Raw genomic sequence first — 24,381 nt, forward strand, 5'->3', positions numbered from 1 at the left:
TCTCCCACACAAAAAATAAAAATAATTAAAAAAAATTCAGCAATATTTTCTACTCTTGTCTACCTTGCTATCTCCGGAGTCAAAGCTACATAAAAAAAAAGAATAATGTAAAGGAAATTACAATTCTTTATAAATTCAGTTCGTTCATGCATCGTACTTATGATTTGCAATTACTCATTTTCATTCCATTCTACTCGGTTGGACCCTAAATTATTTCTGCAATCTTCGCGAGTTTCATAAATAAAATTAATTGGCGCCGGGTCAACATGAGAAACTTGCTATTAGAGGTAACCGTATTTGAGGAAAGAACATGCAAATTTCGCGGTGGTTACGGTCAAATTAAAGTCTAAGAAGGCACTATTGTCAAACCAAGCATGCCCAAAGAAAACTATAATATTTACTATTAAAAATAATTATAAACACCAAAGTTAAACCTCAATCACTTTTCGTGACGGCATTATTCATGCATGGAAATGAAAGAGAACAAAGCCCATAGTAGACAAAAAAATGAATGGCTTTGGTGAATTGTTCTTTGATGTCGAAATTGATTAGAATCAAAATGCGTGATGCTCAAGATAAGAAGAGTGTCTCGGAGTTTACAATGCGAGATTGGATTGGCCGATTGGGTCTGCAAAAAGACAAAAGCGTCCGGTTTTGGATGTTTGGTCCAAAACCCACCGGCTTCGGAGAAATTGCTACGTGGACTCAGGGTGAGTTCAATTTTTCTACTTCACTGTATTTTTAGTGTTTATTGATATATATAAAATCGAAAACTTAAATTTATCTGCAATAAATTTTATTAATTGATATGTGAAAATTAAATTATGCCAAATTTCAAATTTAAAAATATTTACATTTATTATAGAACTCTCTCCCTTGTCTCACGTGCCTCAGACTTTTGGTAGCATGGGATTGTTGAATTTTATTTCGTGGGACTCACAGCATTATTTTATCTTTTCATTGACCTTCAAAATATTTAAACTAAGAAAATTTATAATTTTTATATTTAATCGTTCTTTTTAACGTTTTTCTAAACTGTTGTATTCAAACATAGTCTTAATTCATGCAATTTATTTAATATTTTCTCTTTCTCTACTTTAGGAAGAATGTTTTGAAAATAAATAAATAAAATCAATGAATATTTTATATCATATTATTTAAAAAATAAAAAAACAATTAACTTTAATTAAAGATATTTTAGAAAGCATTAAATGAAAGAAAAAACAACGAGTATATTATTGCACAGGCCAGAGAGGCAAATAAGCGTGAGTGGTCGACAATGTACGCTGGTTGGTGTGGAAATCTGAGCATAAGAAGTTTACGTAGTTCAGGCAGATTGTTCTCATTTCTCGCCACATGCTTATGTGTGGCTTCACACGAAGATTCTCAGATATTTTACCATCTACTGATACGTTGGTAATGATTTTAAACCAATATACTTTTCTTGTAAAGTATGTATAGATACACACACACAAAATTCTATATTAATTATATTTTATTTAAATTTTTTTTAATTTACATAATATTATATACATTATTTTTTTACATTAACCATAAAAAAAATGTTATAAAATTCAATATATATAATTCTATTTAAAGGTTAATTCATTAATATTATAATACTCTTGTAAAGCTTATTATAAATAAGGATTTGGCTTCAATTGAATGTAAAAGTTAGAAGTATAATTTCGTCAGGCATGATCTCAGCATTTCCAAACCCCAAAATCTGATGTCAGTAATTATTAATTTTATTGGACTTAGATTCATTGCATTATTGGTAGTAGTGATGGAAGGATAGCGATGCTCTTATGTGAGACCGTAAACCTGCTTCCAAGTTACACGAAATGGTCACATACCAATGGGTCATCATCAGACCACTAAGAACATAGTTAATTTAAGAATGATATATTTATTATCGGTTTAGTCATGCACAAATAAAAATAAAATTAAAATCTTTATTGTGTAATGTACGTTAGCAGTATCGTTTAGTGAATAACTATTTTTCAATTCTAAAAATTATCAAAATATATTCTCTCTTTTAATAAATATTTTTCATAGTGTTAAATATTGTTAGCTTTTATACACAATTTTAAAAAATGATTTTACTATCAATCAAACAACTTTTTTTTAAAAAAGTTACAATTAGATTTGTTAATTATTGTATTTTATCACTAAACGTGTAAACCAACTCATATACTAACCTATAATGTCAAGTTTGAGCCAACATTAATATTTTATCATGTTTACAATTTGAGATTAAAATTATATCCACGTATTTATTCATTTGATAATAATATACAATTATCCTAAAATAAAATATCAGTTTAGTGTGTTAAGTAGTGAACTATATATATTTTTTCTTTGGTGTCACGTTTTTCAGTTTTCTCGGAGCAATTATTAACGTGATGACAAGAAAAAGTGGGAAATGATACGACGAGACAGGTAGTAGTCAAACTTTGGTTCCTTTCGATCATATCTTATGAACTGGTCGCCACTCCACGCACGCCAGAATGCGAAAGGTTTTCAGAGTCGTGCATACTTCATATTCATATTTTATTTATTCATTTTAATTCTCAACATATTAAAAAATAATTATTATATATTCTATACAGTTAGCAATTACTTTTTTTTTTCTTATAAAATTAGACACTCAAAAATAAAATTTATAATTTTGAGAATTAAAACAAAGCTTTTTTTTCAGTAAACTGCATAAGATTTAACTATCATGATATGTGCTTTTTGCATTAAAATACAAAAATAAAAAAAAAGTTTAAAATTTGTCAAACATGAAATGAGAAACTGATAAGAGGTGCAGCGGTTTTCAAATTTTAAGGAAGAGTTTATTTCATGGTATATTCTTGCAATTTTAAGAGTATTGTGATCAACAATGTTATAGTTTAAAAAGTTTGCATAAATGTTTGGTATCTTTGAGTAGTTTTGAATATTCAAATAATAAGTGAGAAGGTATTTTTTATTGAGTTTAAATTTATTTTTTATTTTAGACTTAAATAGTAGCTTCACCAAGTTGTATTTGTTGAAAAACAATAAAATATAAAAAGAGAAGTTAATTAAAAAATAAAAGTGTAAAGGGATAATGAATTTGTTTATTTAAGTATTTAATTAATTTAAAAATAAATATTTAATATCTTATAATTAAGACAAAAGAGATATTAGTAATTATTTTCTACAAAAAGCATCAGAGGCAGTATTATGATAACATTTGTAAAAAAACATTTTTTATATACAATTGTAATAAAAATATAATTTAATTAATAGGTGCGCTTTCTTTAAAATTGATTCAATTTTAATAATAAAAATTAAATATCAAATTAAACTACAATGTAAAACACAAACTTTTCCCTTTGATCATTTATCATATATTTAATATTTTAGAACAATTTAAAAATAATTGGATTGAATTTTAAATATCTACGTAGACGTCATAAAGCAATATCAATCTAATGTTTTTATGAGAAAGTAAGATAATAATCTCTTGTTATGAAAATGAAATGGACGTGAAAGCATTGTAATAAAATGATGAGATGAGTATTATTATTCCCTTCTCCTCACGAAACAAATACAACTAAAGCGACTAGTCGTTTTAATTTCATATATAATGTTAACGGCACTTAGCTCTATGCTGATTAATGTTGACGTCGTTTTTGTCTATTAAATACCATAAAGTATATAACATGTGCATACGTGCGTGTCGAAGTTTCTATTCCTCCGTTTTTCTTTTTTTAATTTGTTTTGGTGTTTTGTTATGAAAACTATTATTTTTTTAAATTCTGTGCCTTTAATATTTAATAATAACCCTAATTTTAATCTATTCCATTTTCCAACTTCAAGTTTTTTTTAGTAGCTACACAGACCACACTTTCTAATTTTGCAACAATCTCTATAATCCTCCATGAAATTATGTTATTGGTAATTATACGAAGAGAATAAGAATTCTTAACACAAATTTTCACATTTAACACATATTTAATAACTTATCCTAAATGCAATAATTATACCCCAACAATAATTTTTTCTGATTAACAATTGTAATAAATAAACACAAATGTTAATAGCGTTGTTAAGAATTTAAATATATGTAAAATATTGCCTTTGGTGTTGTTTATATAAATAAATACTTATTTTATTAAGATTAGTAAAAAATGTTATATGTCATATAAGTATTTATCCTATTAATTAGTATTTTATACATTAAATAAATAAATATGTTCACTTTTTATGAATAAATGGTAAGTATTTTATTAACACAAATTTTATAACAAATAAGGGTATTAAAAATTATCTAAATAATATCTTTATTTTTATAATTAAAATATATAGATAATTAATTCTTGAATATATATAAACAAAATTGTTGAGAGTAATTAGTAACAAATGAATATATTAATTTGTATATTAAATACTTTATACTTTCAAATTCCTCATTCAACAAATACTTTTAATCACTTGTTAATAATTTTATAAATAAAGATGTTTTTATTGTATGATTTTAGATACACAGTACAAAAGTATTGAATACACAAGTATGATGCTTAAATTGTTTTAAAAGTAAAAAATAAAACGATTTAATTTGTTTTTTGAGATAATACAAATTTCTGTTTTTGTAATAATTTTAAATTTTCTCATATTTTCCAATAGACACGTGTTAAAATGTAATTTCACATAAATCTTTAAACTATGATTATTTTGAAATGAGAAAAATAGTACTTGTTAGTTAAAAGGTTTTTATCGAAGTATAAAAGGACTTTACTTAATGAGCACTCAAGTGATTTTATTATTCAATCTTTTAATTAATGAAAGGAAAGTAGTCGTTAGCAAATCTTTGTTTAAATAACACTCTACCCACATCAATTTAACTATGCCCAGAGAAAAATTCAAATCAAATTATAAATGTTTATAGGGAACTAAATAAAATATTTTGGGCTATTTATTTGTCAAATTCGAACACAAATGTGAATTTTGCTGCTATATTAAAGCAATGACCAAATGAAAATAACAAAAGTATTTAATAATATGAATTTCTAATAACACATTTTTTTATTTATTAAAAACTGAAAAACTTATCACTGGAGATTCGTATTTCGAAAGAAAAAATGGGGACTAATTTCATGGAATAGTTAGCTTCAATTGCGAGTAAAATAAAATAAAAAAAATTATAAGTGCAGAATATGCATATAGTAAATTAATAAATATTTTTAAATTTATAATATTGATTATTATTAATATATTGTATTTTGTGGTATTTTAAAATTTTATTTTGTAAAATATATTTAAAAGCATACAAAAATAAATTATTAAATAGTAATTTTTATTAAAAATTGTAATATTTAATATTATTGTGTAATTTTAAATGCATTATATTTTTATATAAAAATTTAATGTACATTAATATTATTGTGTACCTTAAACCCATATTAAAAGAATTATAAGTAAAAATTACTAAATCTTACATGTGTCTTTATTCATACAATTTTAAAATTTTGAATAATAGAATAATTTATTAAGTTCAGTCTCAACTAATTTTAAATATTTAAAAATAAAAAATCTTGAAAGATTCAAATATAATGATATTAAGTGTCAAACTTGAACACTCATATTATTTAATAATTTTATATAATTAAAATATTTGTAAGTATATCATCTAAATTTTTTATTTATTCATATTTAAAAAATAATTTATTTATTAAAATAAAATAATGTAATAAAGTACTTATTGCTTTTATTTTATTAAATATTTTTATAAAATTAATCTATTTGTTAAAGACATTCAAATTATTGATTAGGTTAATAAATTTTGCATTATATAAAAAAATATTAAATAATAAATGTTGAAGTTTAATATTTAATAATAACGAATCATAACTCATTTAAAAAATTATATTTATTATATTAAAATAAAAAATATAAAAAATATTATTTGAATAAAAACATTATTATTAATGATTTATGATGCATTGATGTTAACACCTTCTAGAAGGATTTTTATTATAATAATATACTATTAAAATCATTTATCTAAATAATATCATTTAAAAATTACTTATTAAGATATATAAATTTAATGTATTCAAAAAGTGTTGAACAAGATGTTGCTTAATTTTTCAAATTTTAGTTTTTCTTATATTTATGTGTTTGAATTTAAAATTGAATCTTGAAATTTAAATTTTGTTTCATATTGAAGTTTGAATTCAAAATTTAAATTTGTTGTTTACTTTGCTTTGTCTACAATTTTAAATTATAAAATTTAAATTTAAATTTTATTCAGGATAAAAAGAAAACTAAAATTTAAAATTTGAATGTATGAAAAGAAAAACTAAAATTTCAATTCAAAATTTTAATAAAAGCAAAAATTAAATATTTAAATTTGAAATTCAAATTCTAACAATTAAAAGAGTAATAAATACTAAAATATGCTACTATCAATCACACAAGATTCAAAATTTGACACTATTAAACTTGAAAAGTGCTGCACATAGTAGAATGCTACATGTAACATTATCTAAAGCGTTGGATATCATTTCATGGTAAAACGTTGGATATCATTTCATTGTGAGTCATCTTGTATTGCATTTTTTTTTTTCGAGTAAACCTTTAATTTAGTTCTCAAAATTGTTAGCTTTTAGCATTTTAATTTTTAAGATTATCTTTAATAGTTTAGACAATTTTTCATGAGTCAATTTAAACACTAGAACATACACTGTTGTGACAGAATGCATATACTAATTGATATGTATAATTGATTGAATAATAAAAATTATGTCATGTTTTTTCATATTTTAGTCCTGAAATTGTTTGTTCCAGAGATTTTAGTTCCTAGAAGCAAAGGAACTGGAGACCACCATCCTCAGCAACCATCATAACACTCCTGTTCACCGTCGTCAACATTCCCAACTCATTGATAGAATCTTCGTGTTTACCTTCCTTTTCCTATGAGTTAAATAATGGCATTGCTTGATATAATGCATGCAATTACAAGGATTATGCTTCTTAAGCATTATAATTTCTATCTAAGTTGTTGGGTCTAGGTTTCTTGTTTGGTTTTATGTTTTTCCCAAGTAAATTTTTCTGTTATGCTTGATTTCACTGTAGTTTTTTTAAAATGATTTTTCTTTCTCATTTTCTCTTGTTTCAAGAGAGCAAAATTAATGTAGGAGTGAGAGGCATATTCTGCGTAGTGCAGAATTCAGAGAAAGGATGGTGGAAATTTGAATGTAGAAGGCAAAGCTCCACATTATCTGAAAGTAGATTGGGATAAATGGGTGGATGAAAATGAAGATGAGGGTATGCACGTTTGAACCATGCTATTCTATTGAGCCTTTTGAATGTAAGTTATGAAAAGGTATTATATTTTTATGTGCCAACTGATTGTCTTTTATTTATCATTAGGTCTTGGTGACTTGGACTTTGGAGGGATGGATTTCTCGGTACCCAATGTGTTCCTGTGATTTTCTAAGTTTCAACTACCTCTCTTATTTATGATGTTATTTGTCCTAATTATTTTTATGCTGCAAATTTTTGGTGGGATGGATAATGATGCAATGGGTAATGATTTTGATGACAATTTGGCATTTTATGATGTCTTAATCACCTGACTATTTATCAAGAATGCTTTTAGAAGTTATTGATGGTAGTTGAACAAATTGTTGCTTGTGTTTCTCACATGTATATGGAAATATGCCTGTATCATTGGGTGGTTTACTCTTGGTGGAACACTAAATAGTTTATTTCTGTCGATGAGATGATTTTTGTTAGAGTTGTATGGACATGTTTGTGAAGTTAACATGATGCACAACCTAACTTGGAACAATCTTGCACCTTCTCATGCTGAAGTGGAGGATTACCTTATATATATTGTAAAGAGACCCTCTTAAATTTAATAAGTAGTTGCTCTAACTCGTGGTTTTATTCAGAACTGTTACAGCGTGTTTGTATCACTTTTGAAAATTAATTTTTTGTTTTCAAAAATAAAATTTAATACAATTGTGAAACATACAAGTGTTTAGTTTTTTTCCACTTATGAACATCATGTATATCCATGTCATTAAGAATGACTCTTAACAACTAATATGTCAAAAACCACACTATTTTAGTGGAGCAACACATAATTGAGTAATAGTGTAAGGAAGTGCACAAGTAACAATGTATTCATTAAACTCTATTCAGAAAGCTGTCATTTTTGTCTTGTTCATAGCCTCATTCTGGAACATAATTAGCAGGTGCACAATTGTATATCCATGGTTTTTTCAAAGGAAATCAAGCTAATAATGTACATGTGACAATGCATTTGTTTGCCTAGCTACCTAATCTTCTTGTCACGTGCTATAAAAACTCTTATTCGTTGTCCAATATATTGCGTGCATTAAACTACTATGACAATGGCGATACTTCTTATAGAACTTGTTGCTCTGACTCTAGCTAGTTTCATTACTTTTAGTCTCTTACAAAATAAACAAACCTTATTCTCTGCTTCAGAGATGTATTGATATGCACAATTGATATCAACTTCTTTTTACTAATTTAATTTATTTTATGATCACGTAAAACGTACGTCTAATCAATCTGGACAAATGACCAAATGGCAGCTCCTATACTCAGAATTGCTGTTTAACAGTTTACACAAAAAAACATTTTTCTTATGACTCTACGAATTGATAAGATGGGCTGAATGTTATATAATGGGTTTTTACCAAATTACTTTCAAAATTGTAATGGTACAAAAAGCATTTTGTTGTTTTGACCTAAAAAAACATTTTCTTGTGACATTTTTGTTGTAGAAGCCACATGATTAAATCAAAATCCTAAAATTAACAAACCAAAACTAAGGGCAAGGTATATAATTCACAGGAAGAAGCCATAAAAACGATTAAGCAAAAGCTCCACCACACAAACAAAACAAATTAAGCCACATGCCAATCACTTTAATGATGACTACCCCAATCACCAGTGACAAGAACTACGGCCTGTTTAGTTAACCTTAAAAGAAAAAATAATTCCATTTCTCTTTATGTTTTTATCCACAAGCTATTATTTGTAACTTTTAACAAAACTTGCATACTTATTACTTTTTAAAACATGTTATAATTAAAACAAATCTTTGAAAAAGCACAAACATGCTTCAGATTTAACATGACAACATTTCTAAACATATAAAGCTTGGGAGATATTTACTATTTAACAAGTAACACGTAATGCCACCATTACTTCTCACTGAAGCTATGTTTGAATTGATAGAAAGGAATGTAACAGTGGAATGAAATGGAAAAATACTAGGTTCCAATATTTGGATTGTTCAGAATAGGATGGAACGAGACCTCATGGATTGTATTTCATTCCATCCGTTAAATACCCCTTCTTTCATTCCCCTCTAATTTGGGAATATGGGATGTAACCAGCGTTTTTATATATCCCATCACAAAAATATCCAAATAATGCAATGCTTAAGTTATTCATTCTACTATATGGATCCTTTCCATACCATTCCATTTCACTCAGCAATAAATATCTAAACATAGCCTGAGGAAAAGGAATAAGTACAAATTTTCAACAGAAAAGGCATTAGAAAATGATGTTTCACAGAAGCTTTCGTGAGGTCTATAATACCAGCATTTTATGACTCTAAATGCAGAAAACTAACTGGAAACCTAAAATCAAATAATGCACAAGGAAACACAAACAGTAAATGTGCTGAATGGGCACCATTGCCTCTAAAAGCAGCAAGTGGCCCATCTGTAATTCCATATCAGTGCTCAAATCAACCTCTACCTCGCCCTGCACCTACCACGAGAAGAAAAACATTGGATGAGATTTAATCACAATATCTAAGTAATATGTTGGATGGGAGGTAAAGATGAGGAAGAGAATGAAAGTGGCCCAAACTTGTGTTTGGAAGATTTTTAAGGAGAGAAAAGAAATCCACTCCTTCCCCTCAAAGTGGAATTGGAGGTAATTATTAAATAACATGTAATTTCCCTAGGTGTGTGACATAAGATTACACAACATGAACTATACATTGGATATTTAATTTATTGACTTAAAACTTCTCTAATATCACTGAACTGCCAAATTCCTTTTCCATAAACACCAAAACAAGGAAGCGTAAGATCTTTGAGGTGAAAATAAAAGCATAATAACATAAACCTCTTTCATGTTGAATTTAGAGACAGAAACCAACAAAAGAATATATGGCATCCATGTAATACTGGGAATTTGGAATGATGTAAGGGTATGATTTACCTCTGTTTCCACCAGGCTTTCCACCAGGGCCACCCCTGCCTCGGCCTCCTTGTCCCTTAGCTCCACCTTCATCAAGGCCGCGCCCAATTCCTTTCACTTGACGTCCACCAGCACCTTCCTCCCTACCTCGTCCCCTTCCTCGTCCCACACCAGGTGGTTTTCGATCTGAAAAGGGTTACATCAGTAAAAAAATATCATAGTTGTTTCTGTAAGTGGAAAAGAGCACCCAGATAGCAACTCATGCTATATGCACAACAAAAACTAGTTCACAGTGATGAAACTTTCATTTGCTGATCTATAAAAGAAACAAGTCAGGCTTTAAAACTGTTAGGTTCAAGCACAAAACCATATGCATCTTTAACAAGCATAGTGATCTGTCTTTATTATCCCCATTGTCCCTCTCAGATCACCTAATTAATTTAAATATCAACATGAACAACCAGCAAGATGTCAAATCAAGGCTTACCAGCACGGCTCTTTGTTTCTTCCTGAACTTTGTCAATAACCTAAATCAACAGGCAGAAATGCTAGATTAGTTGATAAATGTATGTATGGTTAAGAGCTCAAGACAGTCACAAAAAGTTCTGAACCCTATTTCACTAAAAGAGTCAAAATAGACTGAGCAACCACTACACACCTCATCAGGAACCCGAAGATACTTAATGGTATTGCCACGAATGTAACACTCGGGCATTCGCCAAAATCTATCTCCATCCTAAGTTGCCAATTTCAATCAAACATTGTAAGTTGCAACAAACAACATCCAATGAGATGATAAATGAGAATGAAAACAAGGAGGGCTGTCAAAAGAACATTACCTTAGAGGTACAAATAACTTCTCGGAGATGGATGTTCATCCATGTATCACAATTAACCAAATGGCCATTATAAGTCTCCCCATTTTTCAGTTCCACCAACTGTTACAACATGTCACAAATTACAAATCAAACAGTATTCACAAGTTATGAGTAAGGTAAAAATAAAGCAAACAACTTTCTCTCACCATTGGGTGGCCTTGGGCAGTCTTGAGAAGGGAAAGGGGCAACTGCAACAAAGAGTAAACAGTTAGAAAAGGGGCAAAACAGCATGAATGCAACCCTAACGGTAACAAACCCTATTGTTATGCATGATTAGTTAAGGGGAGAATTTGAAGCCTATTGGGTATTGAGGTTTGGGGTGAAAAATTACATTTTTTGAGAAAAAGGAATGAACTTGATGAGATCTAGGTAACCATCCATTCAATCACTGTTAGTGGTGAAAGGAAAAAGCTAAAGAGAGTGAAAGAGGGTTACCATGTCGTGAATCGGTGGTTGAAGTGGGTGTGTTTTTGGTTGGTTTAAGGGAAGAATGCGAAGAGGAAGAGGCGAATGCTGCTGTGCTATCTTCCACTGTTGCCCTCTTCTCTCTTCTTCGTTTACTATTAATCACTCTCGCTCCTATTTTCCATTCCCGACTCAATATCTATTGTCAAGGACTCAACTCTACTTTTAAATTTCGTTTATCAAATCAATTATGCTAGCGTACTCCCGAGATTTCTGTGATTTTCTTTTAATTTTCAATGAAGATTAGAATATAAAATTTATTATAGTTATAATTGGAAATTTTTAAAAGTTTTGCACATAAGTTTATTTGAGTTAGTAGCTTATAAAATATATGAATACATTTTAATTACAAATAGTTATAAAAATTATAGACAAAAAATTAATATGAATCTTATTCTTATTATAATTTTTAAGAATTTATAATCTGTAATTTATTAATATTATAATTTTTTGTGAATTATCTAAATATTATTTATCAAACTAAGTTTATTGAATAAAAAATATTATATATATATATATATATATTTCATTTTAAAGAGTAAATATTGTTATTATAATAATTAAAAGTTCATCATATTAAAAAGGATTAAGTTGATAAAAAAGTAAGATTATGTTAAAGAGATAAAAAAATTAAACTTTAGAAAAATTTAAAATTCAAATCAAAATAAAATAAATATAAAAATATAAATTATTGGTAGTTATACATTAAATACTACCATAAAAAGTTAATTTAAAAAAGTAAAAACTTCAAAAGACTATACTACTTTTTTTTTTCTTAAAAGTTATAAATTCTTAAATAAATTATAAGTTGATGTTACTAAACATAACTTAATTAAAAATGCTTTTACTTAATATAACTTTAAGTATGATCGCCGATCAATGAATGGTGTTGTTTACTATCAAAATAGAACTAGAATCGATGTCAGAGTAGTTGGCTAACAAAATTAAAATGCTAAAGGTTCATTCTGATGTTTGTTATATTTATTTCCCTTTACTTAAAATAAAACATTTCGATTCTCCTCGCTGGGTCCACTCCACTAGAAAATAATATAAATATAAATGCATGTTTGATGTTATTCGAAAAACATAATATGTATGAAATCTTATTTTACTTAGTAAAATGCGTTAAAAGGGAGCCAACAAGCCGATTACGCGCACTTCACTTTCCCCGTCGCACGCATTAAGGTCATGCTTAATTTGGACCAAAAAAAGTTTTTTTATTTTGTTGACCATTTTTTAAAAATAGTTTTATAATTATAAGAATTTTACTTCATTATTTTTTATTTTAAAATTTTATTTAGAAAATAAAAAAATAAAAAGGTTAATTTATTACTTTTTATATACATTTTGAAAAAAAAAATAAGATAACATTTTCTCGTAGACTATTGGACTAAAAAATGCTGCATTGGCAATAAATTGGTTAAAATATTATACTACTTATAATCATGGATATAGTTCTCTTTATTTTTAACTTTTTAAGCATTCATGCTTCAAAGGAAACTGCATCACAGCAAAATTCATCTTAAATGTATTTAAGAAAGAAGGTAACTGGAAAATTACAATACAGAAAGGTGGAAGAGCTAAAACAACCAGAGTGAATTAATCAAGTTCCAACCATTACACTTAAAAGCGGAAAATTTGGCTTGTAAGGTACTTTTATTTATCTCAACTTCCTCTTAGATTTTAAAAAATTAGGTACTTTTATCTCAATTTATTCCGAAGTTTGACAAAACTTCAGTCTAAACTTGCAACATATTTTTTAAAATATTTTTTAACAAACTTTTAACTATTAACTAAAATTTATTAAAAATTATATAAATTTCACTTTTTCTCGCTCCTAATTTAATATTTCATCATATTTTAATAATTTTTAATAAATTTTAACTAATAATTCAAAATATATTAAAATAAATATGTTAAAAAGTACGTTGCTAGCAATCTTTATAGTCCGATATACTCTAATTTTAACTGTTAGATTATCTTTTATTTGCATTCCATATTCCTCCCTCATTTTAAAACTTTTTTTGGGGTCATTTTTAAACTTTACCAACAAAAAATATAAAAAAACTACTCCGTACAATTTTTTCCACTCCCAGATAAAATAACACCAATCCAAAACCAAAGTTCGCTAAGGAGGAAGTCTGGAGTAAAAGGAAGGCCCAGAAGTCATGCAGCTATAGCATTTTACAGCGACGCAAAGTCACGCAGAAAGACAGTCCAATAAAAAGCGCAGCACATCAAGTATGCTAATGTAAAAATACATTTCCAGGATCATTGAATTTACAGCAACGTTAGAGTACAAGTTATTTTGTACAAAATAAGTTAGATAATTCCCTTAACTTCCTAAATAACAACGGCGATTAGAATAAAAGTCCATTATTAATTACATCTGCATTGTTACTTCTGACCTCTTATGAATTTTTGTTAAGTCGACTAAATGGCGCATGGTCGGTCTGCCATGGGGACAATTCCATGGAGATTTCAGCTCAGCCAGATGCTCAAGTATCTGAAACAATTAGTGTAAGCTACAAACTCAGTCTGCAAGTGTGAAAGATATGAAATTCAATTTATATAGATTTAATTCCCAATAAACCAGAAGTGATTACCATTAAACTTTTCTACATGTGTTATTAATGAAGGGAAGGGAACAGTGCTATAAGTAATGTGTTTTACTACCTTCTGCATTTCATTTCTTCCAAGTGCATCACCAATCATAATTGATGATCGACATGCACGGGATGCTAACATTGCACGGACTCTTGAAGGGCAAATAGAATCTGAGCTGTCCAGTTTATAGCTACCAATAATGGAACATTCCATATGACCATCGCCATCAGACAGGGTAGAGATTAGCTCCTTAACATCTGTTGGAAAAATGCTTATCATTAATCAATAATCACTTCAATCCATTATTTTTTTTTCCTTAATTACAATCTTCAATCATTGCACAAGCAAGTAATCAACTCTAATTAAACAGAAACTTTAAATGGAATGATTAGGTACAACAAGCAAGAGCTCTAGACTTTCACAAGATTTATATATGTGTGTCAATCTTTAGATTAAGGCTTAGGCCCTGGCCCTAGGATATATATATATATAACTTTGGCATCATGGAAAGGACAAAATCTCAATTCAAATGGCACTAATAAGTGCATCATAATGATTTCTAGGGTGAAAAAGGTCAGGCACCACACCTTTACAAAAGGGGGGGGGGGGGGGTAACTTTTCTGAAGCTTAAAGACAATGCGAGTGTCATTTATGCATCCTAAAGCATGTTCGTGCAGAATATTGTAGATTTAACATGCATCATAAATTAGTTGAGGATGTTTCCAAATATTCAGTTACTGTTTTGAAGTACCAAAGCCTGATGGCGAAAAACCTACATTTGTTAAGATCCTAAATTGTCGTCTTGATATTACTTGCATGAGTAGCATCATATATCAACTTAAACCCATATTAACTATGCTTAGACGTCCAGCTTTGTGCAAGTCATCTCCCAATATGAATACAAAATTCAAAAAATAAAAAGGAGAATATTGGATGGAGAATTACATGTCCAATGCACACATGAATATTTTTCCTTGACCTACTGTAATCATATAAACCATCAAAATTCCTGAATCAATCACACAGATAAAATATACAAAATTCAGAGATAAACTACCTTCAATTCCAAACATAATGTTTTTACTGAAGGGGACTGACTTCAATTTATAACGGCTTCCAGGTGGTGCATTAGGATCTTCTTCCAAAGTAAATCCATTCTTCCTGAAAATGGAGATAATATAAATGCATGTAAAGATGAAAACCTAGACAAAAATAAAGCATAAGATATTGTAACTAAACATTGAATTCAAATTCAATGAAAACTTCAATAACCAGTTAGTGATACTACAAGATGGACTAGATCAAATCATGGCAAACCCTTAAGCACAAGACAATATTTCAGTGATTACGCAAAAGTTTAAATTTCTAATGTGCAGCAGCAATCATAGCATCTCACGATGATAATTAAATATACTAGCTTACAGGAAACAGCCGGTTAAATAATTCAGAATGTCCCCAGCTCAAATTTGACTGTGAATTTTGTTCATACATGTCACTTTTGTCAGCACTTCACAAATGTATCTGTTAGGTACTCTGACATGGTTAGGGCTAAAAAAGGAATTTATGTAGGCTACAACAAAGTTGCAGACATGTTAACAGCTGTAGGAAGCATTGTGGTAAAGTTAGAGGCTGCACAGGGTATAAGCGAAGTGGGAGGCAATCATTTAAGTAGTTTTGGGTTGCTATTGCCACAGGAAAGAGAAGTTTTCCTTCTCTCATTTGTTCCCTTTCACTACATTAGCCTTGTAATCAGAGCACTATTTGGGATTGATGTACATTACACTTTTGAATGTGAGATGTGAGAAGAGTAAATCTTGAATATAGAATCATACTGTAAGGAACTGGTTCAATTTTGTAAAGTAGAAGTAGAAATACTGAATGTACTTTTATTGAATGTTCTCTGTCAAGAGAAATATCCCAATCTGAGAGGAAGAATCAAGAATACAAGAATATCCAGGACTTTGAGAGCCTGGTCTCTCCCCAACAGACCAAATATTAATCCACCGCTAAAAATTCCCTTTTTCCCCCTGACCCTATTTATTCCCTGTTCTTTACATTTTTCTCAGCTAATTGGGCCTCTTTTCTTCTATTGGGCCTTCTTACATAGACTTTACTAATTGGGGATTTGGACATATTACTAACACATACATTGATGATCAAGGTTAAAAGTTATTTAATAGTCACATGATTATTTTAAAATGTTACATGTCTTAATATTTGAATCTTAACCATTCATGATTAAATCAAGTAGTTAAGATTTATCCTTCTCACTCTCATTAGAAAATCCTCTCATTAAAAAATCCAACCAAATTCTCTTAGCATTAAAACAGTGCACTAGTGCAGTATTCTGAGCACAGCTCTCATGAGGGACATGAGTGATACTGCATGTTGAGTTTTATATAGTAGAGAAAGCCATGACTGGAACATCACGCAAGGGTTTTTCAGGGTGACATTAGATCATTGCTACTGCTTAAAAAGATTCTTAAATACACATGGAAAAATAATCAATACGGTCATTTTGTAAAGTTGACCATCTGAGGCAACTTGTTACGACAATCAAATTAATCAAGTGAGAAAGTAAATAAGAGATAATGGTGCAGCATCATTTGATTCATTTCTGTACTGGCTATAGCGCACAGGAAATATAAACGGTCTGATTATTGCAGGATTGACATCAGGATCTATTTATGAAATCTTGTTTCTTGCAAGAACCTGAAATGAGTAAAATCAACATATCACCATTTAATCAATATGGCTCTAGTAATACCTGATTATGTCCATGTGCATTGAAGCAACTATTTCTTCTTCAGGGGATAACTCCAATCTTATTGGCCTACATATGCATTTTTTAATCAGTAGAATTTAGATCAGGAACAAATAAAGAGAAGAGACAAATTATGCTGTCATGTGCCATCTACACATTGTAGGAAAAGTATCATCCATTAACAGTAATTGAGCTTTAACCATCAAAGTTCCTGCTCTAAGCATACTCTGTAACTTTTTTACTTCAATGAGTCCCTTTACCTTCTCCAAAAGTTTGCATCAGATCAAGCAATGTCCTTGTACCACAATTTTGTAAGTGAACGATAATATAAACTCCTCACCTAAGCAAAGGCTGTTGGTTCAGGATAGTTGATTGTGACAGACGCTCAAAATTATACTTCTCATCAGCAGCATGCTGAAAATGATCATTCTCCATTACAAATTATGCTTTGCAAATGAAATGAAATTTAATTTTAGCAAAAGGATGCATTTAAATGAATTAATCATTCAAGGAGATGGTGGAAAAATCCAAAGATTCAATTTTCCAAAAAAATATTGGAAATTACCTGATCCACAATAAATAAATCTTGATCTAATTTACCAATGATAAATCCAAGATTGAATTGCCCAATCACCTGTTAAAACATGTTGTCTAAGTAACCCACAAGAAATTACAGTATATATGTAACCTGAAAGTGTTTGTAAAATTGAGCAGCTAAAGAATTGAATTGAATTTTAGCACAATACATTAGATATTGAACCGTGTATTCCAAGAACGAAATGACTAGGGTTTTATGGAGAGAAAAAAACCTAAGAAAGCCTATTAGGCAAACAACCAAACAGCACAGCAATAACCATTTAAAAAAATAGCATCAAGTATTGACATTTGTGCAAAGCCAAGCCTCCCATAATGAAAAGATAAAATAACTAGTAATGTCCTTATAAGTTTATAAATGGCAGTATGAAGCATAATAACGACCTTCATTCTGCTGAAGTCTTCCTTCTTGAAAAATTTTTCAAGTTCAGTAGCCGCAGCTGCCAAAGTCCTTTCTTTCTGCTCTCCAGTTTCTGATGGTGAAAGCTCCAAAGTTGCAGCAGAATAGCGACTGGAAATAATTGAGACAGAGTCAGCACATGGGTAATTTTCCTATTTCATACAAAGGCTTTTGAAATAAAAAACCTTTTGACTTCAGCTTTTCCACATCCATATTCACTGGATTGAAACAGAGAAAGCCTCTTCTCTCTCCTTTTCTTAAGATCTTGAAAAGAAAATTGCATGTTGGAGCATATCTTCCGATCAGAAGATTTAGAAGAATCTAACCGTACAGATGATGAGAGTAATGAAGGATCTGAGGCCACAACATCTGCAGTGATAGGATCATTGCTAGATGGAGTAACCAATGCTGTCTCAGCAAGAGGTGTATGGTTCTCTTGATCTAATTCCTGTAAATCAGCACATGCACATATGAAAATTGAGAGACAATAATTTATTTAATTTTCGATTTTTTTAATTAAAGAATTTTTAATGGAAAGAAAGAAGTAGTAAAATGGAAAAGAGGATTGGTCTTCTCCAAGGATAAAGGAGCATAAAAATGTACATGAATGAGGGAAAGACATTAATACTGCATTTAGCTATTTTCTTTTAATAGTATCTAAGTTTCTAAAACATAAATTTCTAGAAATGTCATTGTTAATGATAAAATGTCAAATAATTTGATAAATCAATATCAACATATGGTACAATCTCATGCTATATTATACTTCAAGAACTAAAAGTATGGATATATGAAATTTTAGCATTTCAGACTAATTTTTCGAATGTTTGACTGCAAAGCCACATACCATTTTAGTTTTAGGTTCTGTAACTGTAGAGTCAGCTCTCAAAGAAACTGAATTTTCGTTTTTGTGTATGATGTTATCAGGACTAAGTTGCTGCAAAGATTCAATCTCACTCGCACTAGCAGGTCCATCACTTTGGTCAAAACAAAATGATGACTTTGTAGTCAAGTCATGTGTTTCAGTATTTGCAGTCTTCAGTTGATGACTAGGAACTTGATTTCTAAGGACAGGCACTTCAGATAAGGTTGTACTAATGCTATCACGACTTCTTTTATTTACAGAAACAAATTTGCTTAGAGTGGACTGAACATGTCTTGAATGATTGAAAGAATATTTATTACAAGTGCCTCCACTCTCAACTGTCCTTGTGATGGAGGTAGCTTGATCAGGTATAATACTTCCAGGACATGCTGACTGTCTTTTACTCTTGTCATCCTTTGAAGTGTTGTGTGCTCTGAGTGTGAACCCCCGCCCCATTAAACTCCCATCATTCTCCCTACTTAACTCTTCTTCAACAAGTGAGTACTGATCTTCATTAATAGATTCGGAAACATTTTTGGAATCAGTAATATGTTTCTCTTTATGCTCATCCTGAGAAAGACTATCATTATTGCATTCAGTATTAAGCTCATCCAGAGTAATACTACCTTCATTGCGTTCAGTACAATGCTCTTCCTGAGGATGATTGCCATTTGGGGACGATGGCTTCATTATGATTGAAGACTTCCTATGAGAGGAACACAACTCAATGCAGTGTTCTTCAGCAGGCAGCATAAATTCATTAACAGAATAACAGATATCACTGGCAGAATAAATTTTCTGTAATCCCTCTCTCAAGGCTTGCAAAATGGCAGTTTCTTCAGAAAAAAATATTTTCCTCTTATCAGGAGTCACATTGACATCATATGCTCTCGTAGGAACTGTAAAATTTAAGATTGCAATGGGATATTGTTTGGAGTTTGCACCTTTATACAACTCATTCACAAGTTTGCTGACTTTAGGCATGTCCACCGGTCTACCATTTACAAAAAAATACTGCCTGTCCCCCAAATTGCGTCCATTACCCTGTCCAGACTTGGAAAGAAAACCTTCAACTTGGCAACTATCAGATATACATAAAGTCAGAGACTCTAAGCAGCTGAAAGTGTTCATGCCAAGTACTGTTATGATGTTATCTTTAAGAGAACCACTTCCTTGCGTCTTAAGTACCACGGACCTTACATTTTTGCCAGTGGTGTTGGTGCAGACAAAACGAACACCTTTTGCTATAAGGGCATATGCCTGAAGAAAGTTCACATCAACAAACTCAGAAAGTAACATACAACAACTAAACACTTATACACAGAAAATAAAAACTCACATTCAACAGAGAAACCAACTTGCCATATTCCCTACGTATGTTACGACTAAACTCTTTGCTTCGGACAGGTAAATTGGAGAACAACTTTTTAACAGTGACAGTGGTACCAATTTGTCGCGCAGTTTTCCTTTCACCCACAAGAACACCGGAATTGTCGAAAGTCAAGTGCGTAGCAACCGGTTCGCTCACCGTTCTCGTTTCAACGGTCAAGCTCCCCAAAGCACAGAGAGAACTCAGCGCCTCCCCTCTGAAGCCAAAAGTGGTGAGAGACTGAAGATCTTGAAATTCCGCTAACTTTGAGGTGTGGTGTTTGAGCGCAAGAACCTGCAATCATTTACCTTAAAAATGGTAAAAAAGAAGAAAAGAACCCTAAACGAATTTAAAAGGCGTTTTAAGTAACAAACACCTTGAAATTGTTAGGGGAAATGCCGCAACCGTTGTCGATGACTTGAAACAATTGTTCACCGAAGTCCTTGAGGGCGATTTCGATGCTGGTGGCGCCGGCATCCAAGCTATTTTCGACGAGTTCCTTAACAGCAGAAGAGAGATCGAGGATGACTTGACCGGCGCAGATTCTGTGAACGATGCCTTTGCCGATAGGCTTGATTACTTGAGGTTCAACCGCCATTGCTGCTTCGCCCACTCGATCGCCACAACCCCCATACAAATCCAGACACCAAATTTTACCGCCAAAACTGAAGCGGGAATCAAACTGGCAGAGAGAAACACACAGAGGGGAAATTAATTAAATACTACCGTTGGGTAGTCTGCCTGACAATACCTTAAATTAGGTTAAATTGTACATTCAGTTAATATTCCCTTTTCAATTATTTTTTATCTTAATTTATTATAATTTAAAAATATTACAAGATATCAAATTTAGTTAAAAAATATATCATAATTCAATTTTATTATCTTTAAACTAATTGATTTTTGACTCAATAAAATTTTTATTTAATTTTATATTTTTACTTTTTATTTTACCTTCAAAGAATAATAAAATATTAAATTTGACATGTTGATTATAATTTTTTAATACGTAACTATATTAATTTATGTATATTATATTTTATATAATAGGTTAACTTTGATGTAATATTTTTTAAAAAATTATGGGAATAAAATATTTTAGATGTGAAATCTTACTATTATTCAAACCTTTAAACTATTAATTTTATTACATTAGTAAATTTATAATATTTTTTTATTATGATATAAGTAATAGTTTTTATTATATTAATTCAAAATTCTATCAGTTGATTTTTATTGTACTTTTTTTATTAATTAAACATTGTATCTATGAAAAAAATAAATAGATATATATAGTTTTTTCTATAATAAAAAGTTTTATTATATGTAAGTTATTTTTAATATTTTATTAATTGTAGTTATGACTTTTTTATTGATATATGTATTAAATAAATCAATAAAATTTATATTAATAAATATGTATGATCTTGAACTATAAATAATAATTTAACTTAAACGTATGAATTTTCAGGTTCTTAGAAATTCATAATTCTTTAATTTAATATTTTATTTTAAATTTTGTATAGTCAAATCAACTAAAAATATTTTTAAATTAAAATATGAATTTGATTTTTATAATTAGCACTTATTTTTGAATTAATTCTTGAACTAAAAAAAACTCATTTTAAGTCATTGTATAAATATTTTATTATGTTTTAGTCATTTTTATTATAATATTATTAATAATAAGTATCAAAATATAACTTTTTAAAGTAGATTAATTAATAAACGAATGTTAACTTTAAACATTATTTCTTTCTAACGCAGTAAAAGGTTTTGGATATATTACCATTTTATTATTCGACTCAATTCAGTTTCATTCAATTTTTTAAAATTAGTCATAAATTATGAAGGTACAAGATGGGCAACTTAACCAATTCGGATCAAGTGAGGACATTGCATGCAATAAAATTTATGGAGACTAGTAAATAAATAAATAAATTAAAATTTTGCACCAAATATAATTAGATCAAGGTAAAAAGATTGATTTTAATTTTAATTCAAAATTTAATATAAAATCCATGTATTTTTATCAAGCAAATTCAAATAAGCTAGGTTGGATTGACATATTTTACTGGGTCAAATAAATTGTAACTTTGTTTTTTGTATACTAAGAATATTAATTTTTTAATGGATAACATTTTATGTGAATTAGATCATAAGGGTCAAAGTATGTCTTAAAGCTCAGAGCACTTGTAAATCGTTCATCAATGATGTCTTCATATCAGAAGTGAAATTTTAACCTGCATTCTTGTGCGATATGTTTGATATCTAAACCATTTTTTAGTCTATAGCAATCCCTTTAATACATTCAATCCAAAAACTGATTTCCCGTCAACATAATTAAGGAGCTTAACTATTTACTAACCATGTTAAATTTTGTTTATTAGGTTGACTTTTATATTAAAATAATATTTTAAATGCATGACTTTATCTTTATTGCCTTTATTGTTTCTGCTAAATATTGCACTTAGACAAACACTATTGAGAGTTATGACATGTACGAATCGAAGTATCTTCAAAAGTATTTAATCGTCATCAGTAACGAATATCATGGACGGATCAGACGCAAACACATCACAATAATATAATCGTCTCTCATAAACTCAATCCATGAACTAAAACTTAACCTCAGTACCCGCAGATTTATTTACTGAACACAGTAGAAAAAATAAAGCTCCGGCAAATCTTGAATGAATCCGAATAAAAACAGCATATTGACTTTGAATTCAAATAAGTAAGGTTGATATATATTAACAAACAAACACATACTGCAAATAAAAAACATAATGCCATACATGATATATACGAAAGCAGCAAATATAAGAATTATTTAATTTTATTTGATTTGATTTTAAAGAAAAAAGAAACTTGGTATTTACAAGCAGAAAGCCCAAACAGGGAAAGAATAAGGAGGGGGCCTAAAATGAAGCTCTTGTATCTGCAGAGAATTCGTCAGCAAATTCTACCAACATATGAAAAAATTTGGAGGGTTGGAAAAAAAGGGGGAGAAAACCTATGATATAATACAATAGAGGCAGAACCAGTGATGGATTTCCACATCCACTGGTAGTTACACCGTTTAGGTGATATAAGAATAATTGCCTAAGCAAGAGAAACGCTATACAGAGAGAGGTTTACATGAAATAGCTCAATGATCTCATTTTTCTTGATCCCCCTTCTCCGTAGAGGTCATTCCATTGGAGTAACTCATTCATATTTGTTGACTCTGATGACACGCTTGCACACACCTGCATAAGCATAAATTAATCAGTGCATATACATCAAACATTGTACATTATTATTATATTATTACCTTTGCAGGACACAAAAAAGGACTCTGTCAAATAAATAACTGATTTCCACCAATAATACACAAATGGCTTTTCCACCAAAATTGAAGGGGAAAAAAAATGCATTACTTAAAGGATGTTTCCCAGACTAGGTCACAAGGTAAAAATCTTATTTTCAAGGACCCCAAGTGAACACAATACTTAAAAAGAAAAGCAATGGAAATGAAATTAATATACCTGCTCATGTGCATATTTAAAATCATCCATCTTTAAAGGACGAATGTCGGCACTGCTACACAATCCAGGTAAAGGTTTGTTCTCAGACAATGCTAAGCTTCTCTCCTGAAAGACATTTCATGTCAAAATACGGAAGAGATCATCAATCCCAGGACTATTAGGCAACCACATTAAGGTGCACAGGTTCAAACTTAGTACTGAGATGAAATATTTTGCAAGAGAAACACTCAACCAAGAAAATTATATGTATGTATCAACATGTGTATATATGCATGCATGTATATCACTAACCCTCTTTTCCTTCTCCAAGATCTCTCGTATTGGGCAGTGAGCTGCTGTTACACACAGATTCTGCAATCAAAAGATAACGATGAGAATATCTCACGCAGAAGCAGATGCTCCTTCACCAGCAAACAAGAATGGAAGTGAAAGATATATAGAAAGAAAACCTTAAGGTCACTCCCTGAATATCCGTCAGTCATATTAGCTATTGCTTCAAAATCAACATCAGGTGCCAAATCTTCTTTCGCCAAAATGACTCTCAGAATTTTTTCTCTATTTGGAGCATCTGGCAAATTAACCATCAATCTAGAGAAAAAAAAAAAAAATGAAGCAAGACCATGCATTAGAATAGAGCTCATCTATAAAACTTAAAAATACAAGTTAACATCAAATACAA

At 29.8% G+C, this 24,381-nt stretch overlaps 3 protein-coding genes across 10 annotated transcripts in view; all 3 read right to left on the minus strand.

The window, feature by feature from the left end:
* Positions 1–9,160: 9,160 nt before the first annotated feature.
* Positions 9,161–11,726, minus strand: LOC113872904 (probable U6 snRNA-associated Sm-like protein LSm4). The gene is made up of 7 exons (XM_027510785.1): positions 11,544–11,726; positions 11,255–11,296; positions 11,070–11,168; positions 10,889–10,966; positions 10,718–10,757; positions 10,252–10,416; positions 9,161–9,792 (listed from the first exon to the last, which is right to left on the minus strand). Exons 1-7 carry the CDS (start codon positions 11,544–11,546, stop codon positions 9,770–9,772), a joined length of 450 nt encoding a protein of 149 aa, XP_027366586.1. The 5' UTR covers positions 11,547–11,726; the 3' UTR covers positions 9,161–9,769.
* Positions 11,727–13,819: 2,093 nt separating this feature from the next.
* On the minus strand, positions 13,820–20,911 carry LOC113872306 (DNA mismatch repair protein PMS1). 4 transcript variants are annotated; one of them, XM_027509756.1, is made up of 11 exons: positions 20,549–20,864; positions 20,143–20,466; positions 18,786–20,063; positions 18,124–18,386; positions 17,923–18,049; positions 17,510–17,578; positions 17,285–17,358; positions 16,948–17,013; positions 15,238–15,341; positions 14,250–14,437; positions 13,822–14,079 (listed from the first exon to the last, which is right to left on the minus strand). In XM_027509756.1, exons 1-11 carry the CDS (start codon positions 20,768–20,770, stop codon positions 13,957–13,959), a joined length of 2,838 nt encoding a protein of 945 aa, XP_027365557.1. In that variant the 5' UTR covers positions 20,771–20,864; the 3' UTR covers positions 13,822–13,956. The 4 variants fall into 4 exon arrangements, 2 of the variants coding, with proteins under 2 accessions (XP_027365558.1, XP_027365557.1); XR_003505865.1 differs by lacking the exon at positions 13,822–14,079 and adding an exon at positions 14,957–15,066 and having other exon boundaries at positions 14,323–14,437; XM_027509757.1 differs by lacking the exon at positions 17,510–17,578 and having other exon boundaries at positions 13,820–14,111; positions 20,549–20,911.
* A 1,997-nt stretch (positions 20,912–22,908) lies between these two features.
* LOC113871597 overlaps positions 22,909–24,381 on the minus strand; it is a 28,015-nt gene continuing 26,542 nt past the window's right edge. For 3 of the 5 annotated variants that reach the window (XM_027508696.1, XM_027508693.1, XM_027508694.1), the window contains 4 exons: positions 24,152–24,290; positions 23,994–24,053; positions 23,703–23,807; positions 22,954–23,423 (listed from right to left, as the gene is read on the minus strand). In XM_027508696.1, the coding sequence (XP_027364497.1) occupies positions 23,310–23,423; positions 23,703–23,807; positions 23,994–24,053; positions 24,152–24,290 (418 nt within the window). In that variant the 3' untranslated portion in view covers positions 22,954–23,309. Of the gene's footprint in view, positions 23,424–23,702; positions 23,808–23,993; positions 24,054–24,151; positions 24,291–24,381 lie in introns of all 5 variants that reach the window. The other 2 variants (XM_027508691.1, XM_027508690.1) reach the window with 1 other exon arrangement.

The sequence above is a fragment of the Abrus precatorius genome, unplaced genomic scaffold (assembly GCF_003935025.1).
Source record: "Abrus precatorius isolate BTA unplaced genomic scaffold, Abrus_2018 Scaffold7, whole genome shotgun sequence".
Taxonomy (NCBI): Eukaryota; Viridiplantae; Streptophyta; class Magnoliopsida; order Fabales; family Fabaceae; genus Abrus; species Abrus precatorius.